Raw genomic sequence first — 18,589 nt, 5'->3', positions numbered from 1 at the left:
CACATAGGGATAAAGAACTTAATAGAAAGATGGGCAAAATACAGGAACAGGTAATTTATAGAGGGAACAAATTGTTTTAAAAATCTGTGAAAAGATGTTTGGTCTTATTAATGAATGGAAAAATGAAACTTAACATTATAAGATAAATTTTCACCTACCAGGTTAGCAACAACTTAAAAATTGGATAATGCATGCTGTTGAGCATATAGGAAAAAGTGCAGTCATGTTATGGGTGGAAATGTAAATTTACCAATCATTTTGGAAACTGACTTGACAGTACCTATCAAAATATAAAGTGTGAATGTATATTTTCATGGTTATATTATTTGTAAGGCAAAAATTAGAAATAGATTATTGTTTATTAAGAGAATGGATAAGTCAATTATGGTCACTATTCAATGGAACATATTGTGGCTATTAAAAAATTAGGTAGATCTATCTGTTTGTGCTAACAGAGTACCCATGATGTGGTGTTCAGTGAACAAAGAAAATTGTATATATAATAACATTTTATCCTTATAAAAACACAAAACAAACAAGTCGGTATGGGTGTGCACATGTTGTAGGCACATTGAGAAAGTCTGGAAGGCCACATGCCACCCTGTGCAGTGGCTCCCTTCAGAGTGAGGAGGGCAGCTGGGAGAAGAACACATTAATTTTTACATAAAATACTTCTGTATGTTTGCATTTTTTAAGGAACAATAAGAATGTGTTACTATTATAATTTTAAAACCTGAGAAGAAATGAAAGATCAGCCCGGCACTGTGGCTCACATCTGTAAGCCCAGGACTTTGGGAGGCTGAGGCAGGCCGATTACTTGAGGTCAGGAGTTCGAGACCAGACTGCCCAACATGGTGAAACCCTGTCTCTGTTTTTTTTTTTTTTAGATATTTTCTCAAAATAATCAGGTAGAAAAATTGAAAATGGTTGCCCATGAGGAGGGGAGAACTGTTATTATTTATGTCAAATAGAATTTGTAGGAGGCCATTGATTTGGACTGTGCTCCTGTACTAGGCCCAAATAGACCAAACCAAATGGAGTGACTCTTGCTAAAGTTTCATGTTACCAAATCAAAGCTAAATAGTTTATCTTACCTTCTGGGAAATTAGGGGAGAGAAATGATAGACACATCCCCAAACAGGCCAGTTTTAGCTCTTTTTTTTTTTTTTTACAAATCGAAATTGATTCAGCCCCAACTTTCATTCTAGCAAAGTTTTACTGTTTTTTTTTTTTTTTTCTCTCTAGGTTTAATTTGGAGGTCCAGGGTATGGACTTGTAGATGTGACTCTGTTAGACTTTGGTTCACCTGGCAACTAACCTTTTTGGATCATATCTAAGTTGACCTGTTTCATAGTGAGAGAACTCCTCTCCATTACTCAGAATACTGTGGCAGATCACAAGTGTACCTTATTTGGCTTATTTTTTTTATTTTATTTTTTATTTTTATGAGAGAAAGAAAGAGAAAGAAAAAGGGGGAGAGAGAACAGGATTCTTGCTCTATTGCCCGGGCTGGAATGCAATCTAAAAATAAGTATTAAAAACCTCTTTTATGCCAATAATTGTGCTTAACAATGGAGACAGGAAGGAATAAGGGAAGAAAATAACAAACAGCCAACCAATATTTCATTTAAGTCTGTGAAATGCTATGCAAATGCTGAAGAGTGATTTACTTCCAATTATGTAGTCACTTTCAAAATAGGTGTAATATGATACTGAGAAAAATATATGTTCTTTGGACCTGGGGTGGAGAATTCTATAAATATTCACTAAATTTACTTATTCCAGGTCTAAGTTCAAATCATAGATGTCCATATTAATTTTCTATGTCGTTGATCCATCGAATATTAACAATGTGGTGTCAAAATCTCCCACTGTTATTGTGCGGGAGTCCAGGTCTCTTTATAAGTCATTAAGAACTTGTCTTATGTATCTGGGTGCTCTTGTATTGGGTGCATATGTATTTATAATCATTAACTCCTGTTGTTGCATTGATCCTTTTACCATTATGTAATGTCCTTCTTTGTTTCTTTTAGTCTTTGTTACTATTAAAGTCTATTTTGTGAGAGATGAAAGTTAGAACTCCTGTTTTTTTTTTTTGCTTTCCATTTAATTGGTGAATCTTCCTCCATCCCTTTGTTTTGAGTCTTTGTATGTTGTTGCTTGTGAAGTAGATCTGGATACAGTGTACAGATGGGTTTTGACTTTTTATTCAATTTACCTATCTGTGTCTTTGATTGGGACATTTAATCCATTTAAATTTAGAATTAATATTAATGTTTGTGAGTTCAGTATTGTCATTTAATGCTAGCTGACTATTTTGCCCATTAGTTGATGTTGATGCTTCATTATAGAGATACTCTTTACGTTTTGGTAAGTTTTTGTGATGACTGATGCTGGTTGTTCCCTTCTGTGTATAGTGCTTCTTTTAGAAGCTCTTGTAAAGCAGGCCTGGTGGTGATGAAATCTGAGTGCTTGATTGTTCGCAAAAAATTTTATTTTTCCTTCGCTTATGAAGCTGAGTTTGGCGGGATATGAGATTCTGGGTTGAAAATTCTTTTCTTTGAGGATATTGAATATTGACCCCCACTCTCTTCTAGTTTGTAGGGTTTCTGGTGAGAGGTCTGCTGTGAGTCTAATAGGCTTCCCTTTATGGGTAATGTGACCTTTCTCTCTGGCTGCCCTTAGAATTTTCTCTTTTATTTCAACCCTAGTGAATCTAGCAATTATGTGTCTTGGAGTTGCTCTACTCAAGGAATATCTTTGTGGTGTTCTCTGGATTAGCTGGAGTTGAGTATTGTCCTGCCTTACTAGATTAGGAAAGTTTTCCTGAATAATATCCTGGAGAATATTTTCCAACTTGGATTCATTCTCTTCATGACATTCAGGTATACCTATCAATCGTAAATTAGGTCTTTTCACATAGTGCCATATTTCTTGGAGACTTTGCTCATTCCTTTTTACTTTCTTCTCTAATCTTGTCTTCTCATTTCATTTCATTAAGTTGGTCTTCGACCTCTGATATCCTTTCTTCTGCTTGATCAATTCGACTGTTAAAACCTGTGCATACTTCACGGAGTTCTCGTTTTGTGTTCTTCAGTTCCATTAATTCACTTATATTCCTCTCTAAGTTGTCTATTCTCGTTAGCATTTCGTCAAACCTTTTTTCAATGTTCTTAGTTTCTTTACATTGGGCTAGAACATGTTCTTTTAGCTCACTAAAGTTCCTTATTATCCACTTTCTGAAGCCTAAATCTGTTAATGGAACGCACTCATTCTCCATCAGGCCTTGTTCTCTTGTTGATGAAGAACTGTGATCCCTTGTAGAAGGAGAGGCATTCTGATCTTGGGTATTCTCAGCCTTTTTATGCTTGTTTCTTCCCATCATTGTGAGTTCATCCACCTGTCGTCTTTGTAATTGCCTACTTTCAAATTAGGTCTCTGAGTGGACGTCCAACTTGTTGATTCCCAGCGCCGAAATCTGAGCAACCCACTGCTCTGGCCAAAACAGTGGCATTAAGATTCGTGGTGCTTTTCTGCCTGGGAATCTCCGGTCTGGCTTCTCTCTTGAGTCCCTTCTTCAATCAGGTAAATGGGCGACTCTGCCTTCCCGGAGCTCCAAACATCGACCAAAAGGGGACCCAGTCCCGTTCAGTCTGTACCAAGAACTGCCACGCCGGGGCACCAGCAAAACCACCTCACCGGCCACAAGAGTCACCCTGGTGACCTGTGGGGCTCCTCCGCTGGGAATCTTCCGGTCCGTGGGTAACAAAAATTTGTCTGAAAGTGTGGCATCCTCTCGTTCTGTGTGCTTTCTCTGGGAGCTACAATCCTGAGCTGCTAGTGATCAGCCAGCCATCTTGGATCTCTCTCCCTGTCTCTTAAAAATACAAAATTAACCTGATTTGGTGGCTCACACCTTTAATCCCAGCTACTTGGGGGCTGAGGCAGGAGAATCGCTTGAATCTGGGAGGCAGAAGTTGTATTGAGCTGAGATTGCACCACTGCACTCCAGCCTGGGTGACAAGAGTGAAACTCCCTATCAAGAAAGAGGAGGGGGGAGGAGGGAGGGAGAGAGAGAGAAGGGGGAGGGGAAGGGGAAGGGAAAAGGAGGGAAGAGGGAAGAGGAAGGAAAGAAAAGGAAAGGCAGGGGCCTAATGGATTTAAAAGGGTTTGTTTGTTTGTTTGTTTGTTTTTTTGAGACAGGGTCTTGCTCTGTCACCTAGGCTGGAATGTAGTGGCAGGACCATAGCTCATTGCACTCTGCAATTCCTCCTCTCTTAGCCTTCTGAGTAGCTAGGAGTACAGGCAGGTGCCACCACATCTGCCTAATTTTTGTTTCTTTTTTGTAGAGACAGGGTCTCACTGTGTTGCCCAGGCTGATCTTGAAGTCCTGGCTTAAAGCAATCCTTCCACCTCAGCCTCCTAAAGTCCTGAGATTATAGATGTGAGCCACTGAACCTGGCTTTCTCTCTTCATTTTATGCGCACTTTTAGGTTCTAAAGCTTCTTTTAAAAATAGGGACTTAGATAGTGTTTTTAACATAATGCTTTGTGCTTTTGCATTTTGCTTCTATTATTTAATTGCTTAGTGTTATTTGTCAAAGCTGAAATTTTATAATTAAAAATATTACCTCTGACATTTATTGAATATTTGTAGTGAGTGCTCATTTTCAAATAAACATGTCCTGAATACTTACACTTAATATTTAGGTTGAAAAAATGTCCTAGGGTTCCGAACTGATTTAGAACTTCATGTGCCGTAACATTTGTAAAAAAGATCTAGATACATATTCAATAATAAATTTAGTAATAACATTAGAAGGTAAATGTACTAAAAGAGCTAGAATATTTATTTGATAACTGCTATTTGCCTAAAATTAAAGGATAAAATTTTTAGTATTACAGGCAATTAGTTATGCAATACTCACTAATAATGTTCAGCATTTTTAATCTTCAAAGCATTGTTCAGCATTAGTTAATCCTTACAACACCCTTACAAATGTAGGTCAATATCATTATCCCTATTTTTGCAGGTGGGGAAATTGAGGCAGAGGTTAAATGATTTGGAGTAAGTTTGTCATAGTGGGATTAGAATGAAGGCATTTTTGGCTTAGAACCCAGCATTCAGAACAGTAGAACCACACCTTTATCAGACTTAATCTCTATGTACTTGATAAAACATTACTTCTCATTAAATCATATTGAGGTCATCTCTACATTAAAATTCAAAACCAACAAGTTTGATCACTGTATAACCACTTCACACAGACATACACACCCACCCCTTTTTTTCTCTTTCAAGAATTTCTTTCTTTCTTTTTTTTTTTTTTTTTTTGAGATGGTGTCTTGCTCTGTTGCCCAGGCTGCAGTGCAGTGGTGCCATCACAGCTCACTGCAACCTTGGCCTCCCGGGTTCAAGCAATTCTTCTGCCTCAGCCTCCTGAGGAGCTGGGATTACAGGCACCCACCACCATGCCCAGCTAATTTTTTTATTTTTAGTAGAGACGGGCTTTCACCATGTTGGTCAGGCTGGTTTTGAACTCCTGACCCCAGGTGATCCACTCAGCCTCCCAAAATGCTGGGATTATAGGTGTGAGCCACTATGCCTGGCTCAAGGCTTTCTTAACAATATATTATCTTTGTCTTTTAAATTGACTCTTTATTGGAGAATTACCAGACTATCCTTGACTTTATTTTTCTTCTGTGATCTTATTCATTGGCTTTAACTCTATTCTCTATTTAGAAAATTCCAAAGTCGTTTTTATGTAGTTCAGGCCTCTCTTCTGTATTTCTAGCTATCAACTAGACATATCTAACCAGAGCATTTCCTTGTACCTTAACGTCCCACTGAGTCTAAAATTCGACTTGCTAACATTAGGAAAATTTTCTCTTCTTCTAGACTAACCTTTTTCTATGTGTGTTTCAATCCAAGTCCTGGCCTTGAAACTCGGTCAACTAGATGGGAACAAGTCTGGGTAAGGGGTTCCTGCGAACTAGGTGTGGCCAAGAAAAATAGTATTCATGGGTCCTTTGACAGGATGAAGAAGTTGAATCATAGTTTAAGAAGAGCCAGAGCTACAAACTAAGGGGCAAGGCAGAAGTAAAACAGGAAACCAAGTAGCCAGGTTTGTAACTAGGAACATTGAGGTGTGTGGGTTGAGTTGTTGCGGCAGTCATTCTGAGCGGATGGAATGCACTGGTACCCATTTACTGGGTACATGGTGATGCAGGCATGCCTGTTCAGTAAAGGTATGGTCAAGGCAGTGGTCACTATATGGGCAGTAACCAGATCCCCATCCATTGGTGGTCATTCCAGATTCTTCTCTCTCACTCCCTCACACTGTCTCTTACAAATCATCAGTGCCCATATGCTGCTGATTCTTTCTTCAAAAGATTGCTTACATCCCTTTCTTTCTTTATATTCCAACTGCTACATACCAATTCAGGTCCTTCTTACTGAATATTAGTGTTGTCTGTTTTAACCTTTCTAACAGTTCACTCATATCAAATCCTCCTTCACTCCTCCAGTATTCTACCCACCAGTTAATCTTCCAACAATTCTGATCTATTGATTATTCTTTTTAAAAATACCTTCCGAGATCAGAAACTTTATTATTCCTAATTAGCTACCTAGCAAATATAAAGGCCAAATTCCTGAGCTTGGCAAAGACTTCCTTATTATGGCCCAGATTTATGTATTCTACCTGTGCACCAAAACAGATTGCTTATTATTCCTCAAATAAGCCTTGCATTTTTCTAATTTACACTTTTGGATATTGTTCCCTCCTTTATCTCCCTCTAGCAAAATCTGACAATCCTCAAGTGCCCTTTCAACCCCCCCAGCCCTTTGTTTATGCTACTAAATTAGCATTTACCACATACTTCATATTGTTTTTGTGATTAATTTATCTGCTACTCTGATTATATGATATTTGATATTAGAGGCCCATTCTATAAATCTGTGTATCCATGACTCAGTAAACATATGCATAAAGTGCTCAAAGTGTTTGTGATACTTAATTGATATTTAGATCTCATAATGCTCTGTGAGGTACAAATGAGCCATTTGTTCTATCCACAGTCTTCTGCTAATACACAGCCATTTAAAATATCTTATTGATGCCATGCCAGCATTTATCCTTGTTATAACTACAGCAATGTCTTCTATTTCTTAATTCTTTCTTTGCTGTCATGTTTCACATTTGGGCTTTTTTTTTTTTTTTTTTTTTCCGTTCATGTCATTTATTAACTCAGTTACTTGTCTTCTGGTTTGTTGAAGCAGTAAGTCAGACAACATTTGCCACAATAATGTCTGTCAAAGTGGCTTGCCATAAACACTCCAGCACCACATTCATCAGAAGGGCACTCTCGACAAAGGCAACTAATTTTTGCCATTCTCATCCACCTTATAGTATTTCAGGACAGCCAGCTTAACCTTCTTTCTCTTGTGCTTATTCTTCTTGGGAGTGGTGTAAGACTTCTTCTTCCTTTTCTTAGCACCACCACGAAGTCTCAACACAAGATAAAGCGTAGACTCCTTCTGAATGTTGTAGTCAGACAAAGTACGTCCATCTTCCAGTTGCTTGCCAGCAAAAGTCAGTCTTTGCTGATCAGGAGGAATTCCTTCCTTATCCTGGATCTGGCCTTTACATTGTCTATCGTATCCGAGGGTTCAACCTCGAGGGTGATGGTCTTCCCCGTAAGGGTTTTCACGAAAATCTGCATTTTGGTGGCAGCCCCACCTGAGGCTCAGATGGCAGATATAAAAGGAAGAACCTCACATTTGGGTTTTATTTGCCCTCAAGCTTCCTGTCCTTCCCATGGCTGCCCAAATAGCTGACTTCAGAAACCAGGGAATTACATACTTTACCCTGGTAGAGTACACGTATTTTGCAGATTTATTCAGTGGCAAGTAATCTCTACTTCTAAAACATTTTTTCAAAAGGAGATTATCAACAGTACAGTAGTGAAACTATCTCTATTTTGCATGTTACTTTCTCAAAGTTTAGTCTATATGGTAAAATTATTCTTAAAACAAATAAATATTAATTTACTCTAATGTAACCCAAATTAGAGTGAAGGTATTAAACACTGAAAAAACTTTTTAAGGATGTAAGGAGAAAGTAAAAAAGGGCTTTCTAGGATTCTCACATCTCTGTCCTTAAAATGTGGGCAATCATAGATTGTCCTCTGTATAAATAGAGCAGTCATCCTAAATTTATGTGAAGCTCAATTTAAATCGTGCTGTTTATTGTCTCATGTAGGAAGCTTGGATTCAAAATGGTCTTCTGAGACTGTCATCAACTACCTTGTATAATTAAAGAGAAAACTGTAAAAGTTAAAAAGGTGTTAAAAATAAATAAAGTTACATTACGGGTGACTTTTTTGTTTAGGTTTTGCATTCTGCCATTCTTTTCATTTGGATAATTCTTTTTCTCATTCAATATTTAATAGTTGGACAATTTGCTGTATATTTTATTCATTTGTTCTTTCATTTCTCCCTGTACAGCTACTTTTATTACAGTTCTATGCCATGTGTATTGGGTTTTACTGCTCAGAGAAATGTACAAGGGCACTGAGTGGGGCAGCATTGCTTAGCTTACTTTGATAGGTGCCCCTGCCTATACCCCGTTCTGAAAATGCAGAACCCAGCATTCTGAAATTCTTTTCTTCTCTCCTTCAAAACAACTATTTATGCACAAATACAATATTTGAATAATACAAGCTCATTCTTGACTACTTCCTCCAGGCAGATTTTTCAAACCAAGAAATTACCAGCATTCTTTTTAACTGGTGGCACAGTTGAATGAGATTCAGGATGTTTAGAGTTCTTTAAAAAACTTGTGTCTTTCAAAAAACCTGCATGGCGTATAAAGCTTTCAGACTAACAAGGATATTGATATGGTCCTCTCCCACCTTGCCCATCTAGTTATTATTATAGATTTCTACAAACTTGTTTTATTTACTCCATTAATTTTCTTTAGTTTTACATGGTCTTCCTGGCAAATATTTGAAGTTAAGAAAAAAAAAGAAGGATGAATAACCTACATTTGACTATCTTTCCCCCCCCGTGCTAATGCATGACCACTTGCAAAGCCCCCTCCTTAATCCACAAGAGTTGTGACATTTTGTTAATAAACCAGTTCAGTCATCTACTAAAGGACACTGGCCATTTTCTTCTCATTGCTGTACCCATTACTTGCTAATTATTGCTGCTATTTCTATAGATGATGCAGGCCACTCCTTGACTGCATGTCTGCTTTTGCTGGATACAGATCCTGCTTTGTCTGGATACCACCACTTCTATCATTCCTGCTTATTTTCTGCTGCACACCACTTCTCCTTTTTTTTTTGAAATGGAGTCTTACTCTGTCGCCCAGGTTGGAGTACAGTGGCATGATCTTGACTCACTGCAACCTCTGCCTCCGCCTCCCAAGTAGCTGAGATTACAGGCACATGCCACCATGCCCAGCTAATTTTTGTATTTTTAGTAGAGATAGGGTTTTGCCATGTTGGCCAGGCTGGTCTCGAACTCCTGGCCTCAAGTGATCCATCCACCTCTGCCTTCTGAAGTGCTGGGATTATAGGTGTGAGCCACCCACCCGGCCTGGTTCCCCATTCTTATATGATAGGTTCCCTGTGGGGCCACAAAGGGGTCCTTTATAAAGTAGGAGGAGAATGTCTTTTTCTTTTGTTCTCTGCTTTTTAATGGGAAACTAGAGCAGTGTTGTTTGTAAATCAGAGCATTTTGAGAAATATCTTGTACATTTTTCTCAGTCCTCCCACCAGCATTGGACCTAGAAATGGATCATTGGGTACGGAGCTGGAAGAGAAGTCCAGGTCATAGACTCTATACTGCACTATGTTCAGAATTTCCCCTGTGTCCAGACACAGAGAACTAATGGCTTGACTCTTGGCTTTGAAGCTCTTCACAGAGCTCATTTTACTTATTCTCCTTGAAACAGTGTAATTTTAAAAAATTAATTTAGGACTTCCAAACTTAGTGAAGATGTGGGGGAGTGGACCTATCAGTTTTTCAAGTAAAAGGTGTTTTTCCGCCTCTTAAAAATAGCCAGTGTAGATTATAATGAAAATTATACTCCAGTCTCCATTTCTGTTATCAGGAGAAAGTTTTGACAAATTATTATAAAATTGACTCAAACTGAAATATAGAATTTCAAGTGTTGTCTTCTTTTGATATGTAAGTAAAGGTGCAGTCTTTTGGTTTCATCTGTAAAATTTCATCTATATTTAATTTACATGATAAGACATTTTTATATAGCAACAAACAGCTAAACTTCAGCCTTGTCTTATGCAATTATAAATTAGTATTACTAGTATCTGAATAAAAACTAAATTGAGGAATATGATTTTTGTTTTTCTAGTATAGTCTAGAAGTTGGTAACTTTTGATGCTCAGCGTTGGAGGAAGTATGTACCTGCTTTAGCATATCTTTTCTTTTCTTCTAGCAGTGAAATATTAACCCATTTGCATGTCCTAATTCGAATACCTTCTCTTATGTAGTAACTTCTCCACATCTGAATGTTTTTCCTTCATAAACCACCTATTGTGCTTAGTACTTATTTATTTCATACTGTGAGATTACCAAATAAAGTCAGAGATCATATTTATTATTTTATTTTTTTCCATAGAAATTTATATAGTGATAGATACACTGGTAACAGCAAGCAGCAACCGCAGTGTTAAGATAATTGAGTAAATGTATCCTGAAAGCAGTCCTGATGTAGGTACTTTATTATACCCATTTTATAGATGGGGGAATCTTAGAAATAGAGAAGTTAGGTAATTTGTTTTAAGTTAGCTACTAAGCTGAGAAATTAGAATAAGAAAACAGGCAGGCAGATTCTAGAATCCACACATTAAGCTAAATAGATGCAAAATAAATATGTAATTCATTAACTGATATTTTAAAACAAACATTCCAGTCTTCACATTTCCAAATGAGAAAGCTGCAGTTTACTTATTGTAATATAGTAAGTATTTTAGTTAAGAAAAAGCTTAACTGTAAGATGACAATTGTAAAATAAGCCTCATAAAACTAATGAAAGCAATTCCAAAAAACACTGCTTTGGAAACATTTTGGGTAATAGTAGGCTCACTAGAGTCACTTCCAAAGTGATAACTCCGAAAGGTAATACTCAGTTGAACTGAAGAATTAGTAACTAGTTTAATATCCCTTTTTTTCTACTGCTTGCTGATAATGAACTGCAGTCTTTCTCTTAGTAATGCAGTCCACTAGCTTTCGAATTCCATACCTGTATGTAATGGAAGCCAGCATCTAGGTACAGTAGGGCAGATCTGGGGATTGAGGGGTTCCTTATTTCATCTCTTACTTTTAAAGGCATTTAATATAAAGAAGAAAGTAAATTCAGATCAACTCCAAATTTACTATTATAGCCTGTTTCCTCCTTACCTTTTCCAACTTTACTTTTCTGTCACTATCCACTGTGCATTTTAATCTACTGTCAACCTTGGGTCATGCCATCTTTTTACTCAAACAACCGTATATACTCTCTCCCACAACTCTGTCTACCCCAGTACAATAGAGTACTGTGATTGCAAACAGACTCTAGAACTAGTCTGTGTAGATCCAAAACCTACCTCCACCACCTGCTAGCTATGTGACCACTCTGTGCCTCAGTTTCCTCATTATAGGAATACTGATGATACTACCTCAAAGAATAGCTATGAGGATTAAGAGAGTTAATACATGTAAAATGTTTAGAATAAGTATGTGTTATCTGTTGTTATCACCATCGTTTTCTTCCTCTTCTTTTTCTCCATCCTCCTCTTCCTTGTCGTCGTCATCATCATCATCATCAACTGGTGAAATCCTATCCTTCTTTGAGGGCCCACTAACATTTCACAACTTCTCTGAGCTTTCTCATAGCCCAGCTGATAAAGCAGCATTGGGCCCTCTTCTGTGCTGCCACATTTTTCACTCTGCCATTCCAATCCTTAGCATACTGTATCTCATTAGTTGAACATGCATCTGTTCCTTGATTATAAGTGCATTGAGGTCATATGTAAGGATGAAGGAAGGGCCAAGGCAGTTTGTACTATGTCTGAAATTATTTTGGATTATCACCCATGTGGATACTATGGGAAATATTTTTAGTCACTCCTAATGTTAAAGAAACTGAATGAGTTTTCCTCCATTAAAACATGTATTAAAATATTTTTCAAACTTCATCATTCAGAAGTTTACTCTAAAGAACATTTCTTTCGTGATTTTTATAAAGAAAATGTCCATAGTTTAAATTATTGTGTGTACTTCTAATATGTAGTATAACATAAATACAGTATAGTACTATATGTATTTCCAGGGAAACATTTGAAAATTATATAAATTCCTTTCAAACATTTGTAAAATGTTGACCTTTTTTCTAATGCAGACTAGCCTTCTCCCAATCAGTCTAAATCGATGAGGTGGTATTTGATTAAAAAAAAAAAGTATAGATAGTGTCCATCCCTAGCCCTTGCCATTAAAATGAGAGGACATACAGGATGTATATTATTACTATCTTGTTTTTTCAGAAAAACCCCCACAGAATAGAATAATCTGGATCCATTGTGACATGCAGATTAACAAATTAAACTGAATGCTAATGTGGTTTCAGAGTTTACTTTTAAATAATTTTATTTCTTATAATAGTAACTATATACCATTTACCTTGCAAATTCCACTTTAATTAGCCTGTTTATATGTGAGATATTGTAAATATTTGCTTTACATACCAAAAATGCCCCACAAAATGTGCTTGTACTTAATAACTACCTAACAGATGTTTCCTTTCCTTAAAAATAAAACTTAAAAAAACGCTTAAATACTAAATAATTCTAAATATACTCAGAGTCTTAACCAAACATATGCTATTGAAAACCTAAATACTATATATATTCTTCTTACCACATTTCTCAATGTGATGACATACTAAATCCAGGAAAAGAAGTGTATTTTTCCTTTTTCTAGAGTTTATTTCTGGATGGTTAACCAAGGATACACTAGAGCATGTTTATTCTAATGGACCATATTTCAAATAACAGTTGTGGCAAATGATTCTTTTTACTACTTCTAAGGTATCTTGGTTTTATTGACAATAGAAGATAATTAATTGGCACATCTTTTTAATTATTTTTTAAACAGGACAGAGATTCCTTCTGCCATCAGATGTCTTTCTGCTTGACTGAACTGCACCTGTGGTCTTTGAAGAATACCTTACACATTGCGGGTAAATGAGCTCTGGATTAATTTCAATATTTTTCAAATATGTTACACCATTATAAATAAGTATTAGCAAAGGTTAGAGCCTGAATTCTCCAGCTGGAGTTGCATTCTTTCTTTATTCTTAATGAAAAATTGGTTAATGGGAAATAATTCCTTTTAATTACTCTTACTAACTTAATGTTTGCAGCTTGAGTTAGGTTTTTATTTTTGAAAATTAATTTTATTGGCTTAATGTTTGATCCCTGTTATGATACACACATGTTCAATTTTTTTCTGGGATTGTTCATAATAACATATTCATAAATATGTACAGGATAGCTAATGATAAAGGCATTTCTATTTGATTTAAAATAACATTTCAAACATAGCTAAGATGTACAATTATTTTCATGTTCACATTTTTTTGGGGGGAGGATTATATGTGTGTTTTAGTAACACTTATTAACATAGGATATAATATATTTTATAGGAAATATCTTTTTAAAAATCTTTATACAAAGTAACACTTGTATTTAGGAGGACAAAATTATTTATATTTCTTAAGCATCATTACAAAGAAAATGGTTTACCTTACAAAATATCGTTTTTCCATATCAAATTAGAATTAAGGATGACTGGTATTGTCATCAAGTTTATCTATTTTAAAATGTATAAGGATTGAAATTTCAATTAAACAAAGTAGATTTAACATTCATTTGCTTCCTGTTAAAAGTCTTGTAAAATGGCAATAAAGGGATAAAAATAAGGAAGGCATAAACCCTTCCGAGAGAGGGGACAACTGAAATTGGACAAATTTTGGAAGATGGAAGGGAAAGAGGAATTAGTAGAGCTGAAAAACCTGAATATAAATTGCCTGCAGAGGAAAGTTCCAATGACAGCCAATTTATGACTCAAAATGCTGGAAAGATACAGAAATTTGAGGAGTCAAATATTGTAGAAGATGGTATGTGTCATGAGACTGATGATAAAGGGAGATGAAAGTTTGCAAAAGAAGTTGTGAGATACCTTTCATGCTGTGGAAATACTAAATTAAGGAGGCTCTAAAGTTGGGAACAACAGGGCCAGTGAAAGAAGACATGCTGAACTGAAAACAGGCATGAAATGGAAGGAAGCCTACATATTGATGGGTAAGGTCTTCTTAATCCCACTTTGTTCTGAGAATGTCATACCCATTTGTACACTTTCCAAGAAAGAAGGAGCTTGAGATACTCCTCTCTGGAAGAATTGCATGACCCTAGAAAGAAGGCTTATATACATAAATGTTTGAGGGAGTCCTTTGGTGAAATACTCTGGTCCTTGGCCGATCAGTGAAGCCCACCAGTTGGCAAGCTCTATTTGTGTACACAGGGCTTCCAGTCAGCTTTTTAGTGCCTTACTTGTAAATACAGAGAACTAAGGATCACCAGATATTTGAGGAATATCTTCAACAGGAAAGAAAACAAAGTGAATAGACGAATGGATTTCTGAAGAAATAGAGATAATGTAGGAAGGGGGAAAAAAGTACAACAGATACCTAAGAAGACATACTAAATCCATGAAACAAGAAACAAAAACAGAAGCTTCAGAAAACATTTGAAGTTATACAGATCTCTTGAAACGTAAAAATGTGTTACAGAAAAAAATTCAAAACTCAAAAGTGTAAAAGAAATCTCAGAAAATAGAAAAAAGAAATTTTACTGCTGGTGGAAATCTTTAATTGAAATATTTTCTTCTCTAATCATAATTGCCCATTTTTCATCTTACTCCCTTATTCTCATATATCTAGGTTTTATCCTTCTTTGAGACCGTTAATCTTTTAATCCCTTGATATTCTCCTAGTCCATTGGGCCTTCTTAACTTATCTTCCTACCCAGCTTGGACCCCATGGTTGGAAGTCTGAGCTGTTCCATCTTGATCCCCTTTTACCCCTTATCTTCTGTTCATGCCCAGCAAACTTCTTTCCTGCCCTTCCATCAGTCCTAAAGTTTTCCATCCCTGTTTCTTCTATTCTGAGGCAGTGAATGGTTTTAGAGAAGAATCACACAGTGGTGCACAGTAGCCCCATGGAAATAGTCTTTAACCCCAATTGCATTTTTGCAGGGCGTCTCTATTGGGACATTCTTCTGTTTAACCTTTTATGAATCCTACTTCTTCAGGACTCAGCTTTATTAAGTCACTTAGAGAAGCTTTTCCTGCTATCTGTACTAGATTAGTAACCCTATTAATGTGCTTTCATTATGCTTGATGTTTATTTTTAAAATGTTTGATATAATCACAAACTTTCAGAAAAATTGTCAATACAGAGAATCTTTTTTTCTTGGACCATTTGAGAGTAAGTAGTAGCCTGATGCTTTATCACCTCGAAATATATTCATGTATATGTCCTATGAAAAGAATTTTGTCCTGCATTACTGTATAGCCATTGATATCAGGAAATTAACAATGATGTACTTCAGTCTAAATGGAGCAGTTCACCAGTTGTCCCATCTTTGTTTTTTTTTTTTGGGAAAGGATTTTGTTAAGAGTAATACATTGTATTGTTACCATGTTTCTTTAGTGTCCTTCATTCTTGTCATCCTTCATCCTTTTTCTTTTTTTAAGTTTCATTACCTTAACATTTTTGAAGGTACTAGGCCAGTTTTTGTGTAGGATGTTCCTAAGTTTGGTTATATTGAAATTTCCTCACAATTAGATTCAGGTTATGCATTTTTGATGGAAATATCTCACAAATGATGCTGTATTCTCAATGCATCCTATCAGGTGGTACATGATTTCAGTTTGTCCCTTTCCTGATGATACTCATGATTACCTGATTAAGATAGTGTCTGCTCGGCTTCTCCACTGCAAAGTTAATTTCTTCTTTGTTATTACTAAGTATTTCATAGGGAAGTACCTTGAAATTATGTAAATATCCCGTTCTTTCATCACACTTTAAATATCTTATTATATATTATCAATTATCAATAGATTAAAAAAGCCTTTTTACTGAAGTATAGTGTATGTACTGAAAAGTGTAGAGATCATAAGATTATGTTGTGAACTATCAGAATGTGAAAACACCCATGAAATCACCACCCAGGACAACAAATAAAATATCAGTATCCAAGAAGTTCTACTCATGATTTTTCCCAATCAATCCTTATTAGATGTATTCAGTCTAGAGACATGAATTGCATTCTTTAAAATTGTATGCCTCTACTAATGGCATGATGAATAAAATAGAGCTTCAACAAGTACACACAATTGACTATTTTGAAAGACCATATTGGAAAAGTTATTTGTAGCAGTAATACTTTTTTTTTTGGTTTTATCATTCAGTTTGAGAAAGTTTAGGGCAGTCAGTCACTAGGGGGCAGCCTGTACTGCTTTCACCTCTTTACAAACAGTTGTATACTCCTTATCCTTAAGTTGGTAACTGAGAATTATTTTGCATGGAAGAAAACAAACGTTCTTTCAATGAAAGAAATACTTTATTATTCGTAGATATGAAGAAAGTGGACAAAATTATTTTGTTCTTTTATATTTAAATTGCAATACTTTCTTGATTAAATGAATTCTGACATCTGGGAAGCCTAGCTTTGCTTCTTAGGTAGCCCCAGCAAAGTGTCCGAATTTTAACAGGTTTAGAAGGGGTTTTCCCAGTTTAAACAAGTTTCAGATAATAATTTATCCAAAGCTTCCTCTAATCTTCCCTTTCTCTTCTGCGGATTTCTCCCAAATGCCATAGGATAGGAACTAAACTCTTGAGCTAAATTGGAGAAAAGAAAACTGCAGCTCAGAATCCAACAGGGCATTTTCTTCCACGCACTGATTTCATTTGGCTTGCTTAGTGGCAGTTCCTTTTGGTAGCGCCCTGTGAAAAATATCAGAGGAAGTGTGAAATAGAAAACTTGGTCTTTCTTGATTTCAGTTCTTTACTAATCTTTTTCTCATGCCATTCTAGTTTTGTATAAATCTTTTCTCATTAGATTGATAAACTTGCCAGTTTCTGCATATCCCTAGAGTATATGAACTTATCTCCAGATGCTCTTGAGCCATTTTATTTCTAGTAACATAAGGAGACTGATTTCTTCTTTTCTCCCTACCCTTCCCCCAGTATAGTATGACTTGGCTTTTTATTCTCTGGGACTTTTAAACCACAATTTAATGTTATTTCTTCCTTTCTATAGATAGAGACATTGGGATCTACCAGTATTATGACAAGAAAGATCCACCAGGTAAAGTACCTATTCTGTGCAATTAATTTTTATTAACTAAATATTCTAAACCATGAAGTACTGACCATTAAAAACCCTCTTCTTAAGAGCTTTAGATAAATTCTAGAATTTTAAGAAAAGTCCCTTCAGTTCTTTAGAAAAATGCTGAGGTTGATATTGATCTGCTCTATATAAAATAAAGTAATATCGCGAAAATACTGTAGAAGGACATGAAAATTTTCATTTTACTCTTGATCAGACTGATAACAGGGCAGTCTATTCACATGTATTTATCAGTGTCCCAGTAGAGGGCATTGTTAATGCATAGGTCCTACTGATGCTGGCCTCCTGGATCCTCACCTAATATCTGAAATAGGCATTTCTGAGTGAATGATCAATTTTCCTTATCTGATTAATCCTGTTAATCCCTGAAGTTTTACGATGGGCCAAAAGGTCTTTCTAGCTAGAGTTACTTCCTGTTTTGGTCTCTGTTGAAGTGGGCTGTGTGAGCATCCTGTGTGCTTAGCTTAGTGGTTAATAGGCTGACTTCACGGTTCTGATGACAGACTGAAGCAGCTTCTGTTCTGGGCTCCATTGCACTTTCCTATCTGATGAGAGTGGAAGCTCAGGATATTGGTCCACCTGTTGTGCCCTTTCACTGCAAATATAGGAAATATCTCTATGAAATGAAAACATCCAAATTATGGCATGTTTTTCAACTGTCCTTTTAGAACCTTAGCATAATTTATTAATTTCAGTAATATATGTAATGTTAATAATATATGTGTACTTACTAAAACACAAGGCATTATAATAAAAATAAATTCTACTTTTGTTTTTTCTTTCTATCCCTTCTGCCACAATATCCACGACAGAGCATGGTAATTTAGAAGAAAAGCAGAAGCTGGCAGAGTGTAAGCCTACTTTATATTTTTTTTGAACTGTAAAACTGAAAAGTTCAGTATTATAAAATATTCATCTGGAACAAATAGGAAACATTTTTCCCTCCAAATTTCTTATAATTACAAATTCCCATTGTTTAGGAATATAAACATATTACTAACAATTGTATTTGTCAGGCCTTTACAAAATGTATGTTTACGTAAACATAAACTTTCTTAATGAACTATATGTTATTTAGTATATTTAAGATAATTGTAGCAAGC

General features: G+C 35.9%; 1 protein-coding gene across 11 annotated transcripts in view; it reads left to right on the top strand.

Moving 5' to 3' along the window:
• The window catches only part of WDPCP (WD repeat containing planar cell polarity effector), a 783,785-nt gene that overhangs the window by 312,511 nt on the left and 452,685 nt on the right, over positions 1–18,589 (top strand). For 10 of the 11 annotated variants that reach the window (XM_064364171.1, XM_064364170.1, XM_064364169.1 and 7 more), the window contains exons 2-4: positions 13,168–13,252; positions 17,397–17,444; positions 18,299–18,337. In XM_064364171.1, the coding sequence (XP_064220241.1) occupies positions 13,192–13,252; positions 17,397–17,444; positions 18,299–18,337 (148 nt within the window). In that variant the 5' untranslated portion in view covers positions 13,168–13,191. Of the gene's footprint in view, positions 1–13,167; positions 13,253–17,396; positions 17,445–18,298; positions 18,338–18,589 lie in introns of those variants that run through there. The other variant, XM_064364177.1, reaches the window with a different exon arrangement.

This window comes from Aotus nancymaae, unplaced genomic scaffold (assembly GCF_030222135.1).
Source record: "Aotus nancymaae isolate 86718 unplaced genomic scaffold, 86718_ANA_hifiasm-v0.15.2.pri h1tg000057l, whole genome shotgun sequence".
Classification (NCBI taxonomy): domain Eukaryota; kingdom Metazoa; phylum Chordata; class Mammalia; order Primates; family Aotidae; genus Aotus; species Aotus nancymaae.
This window is presented reverse-complemented; position numbering and strand designations above follow the sequence as displayed.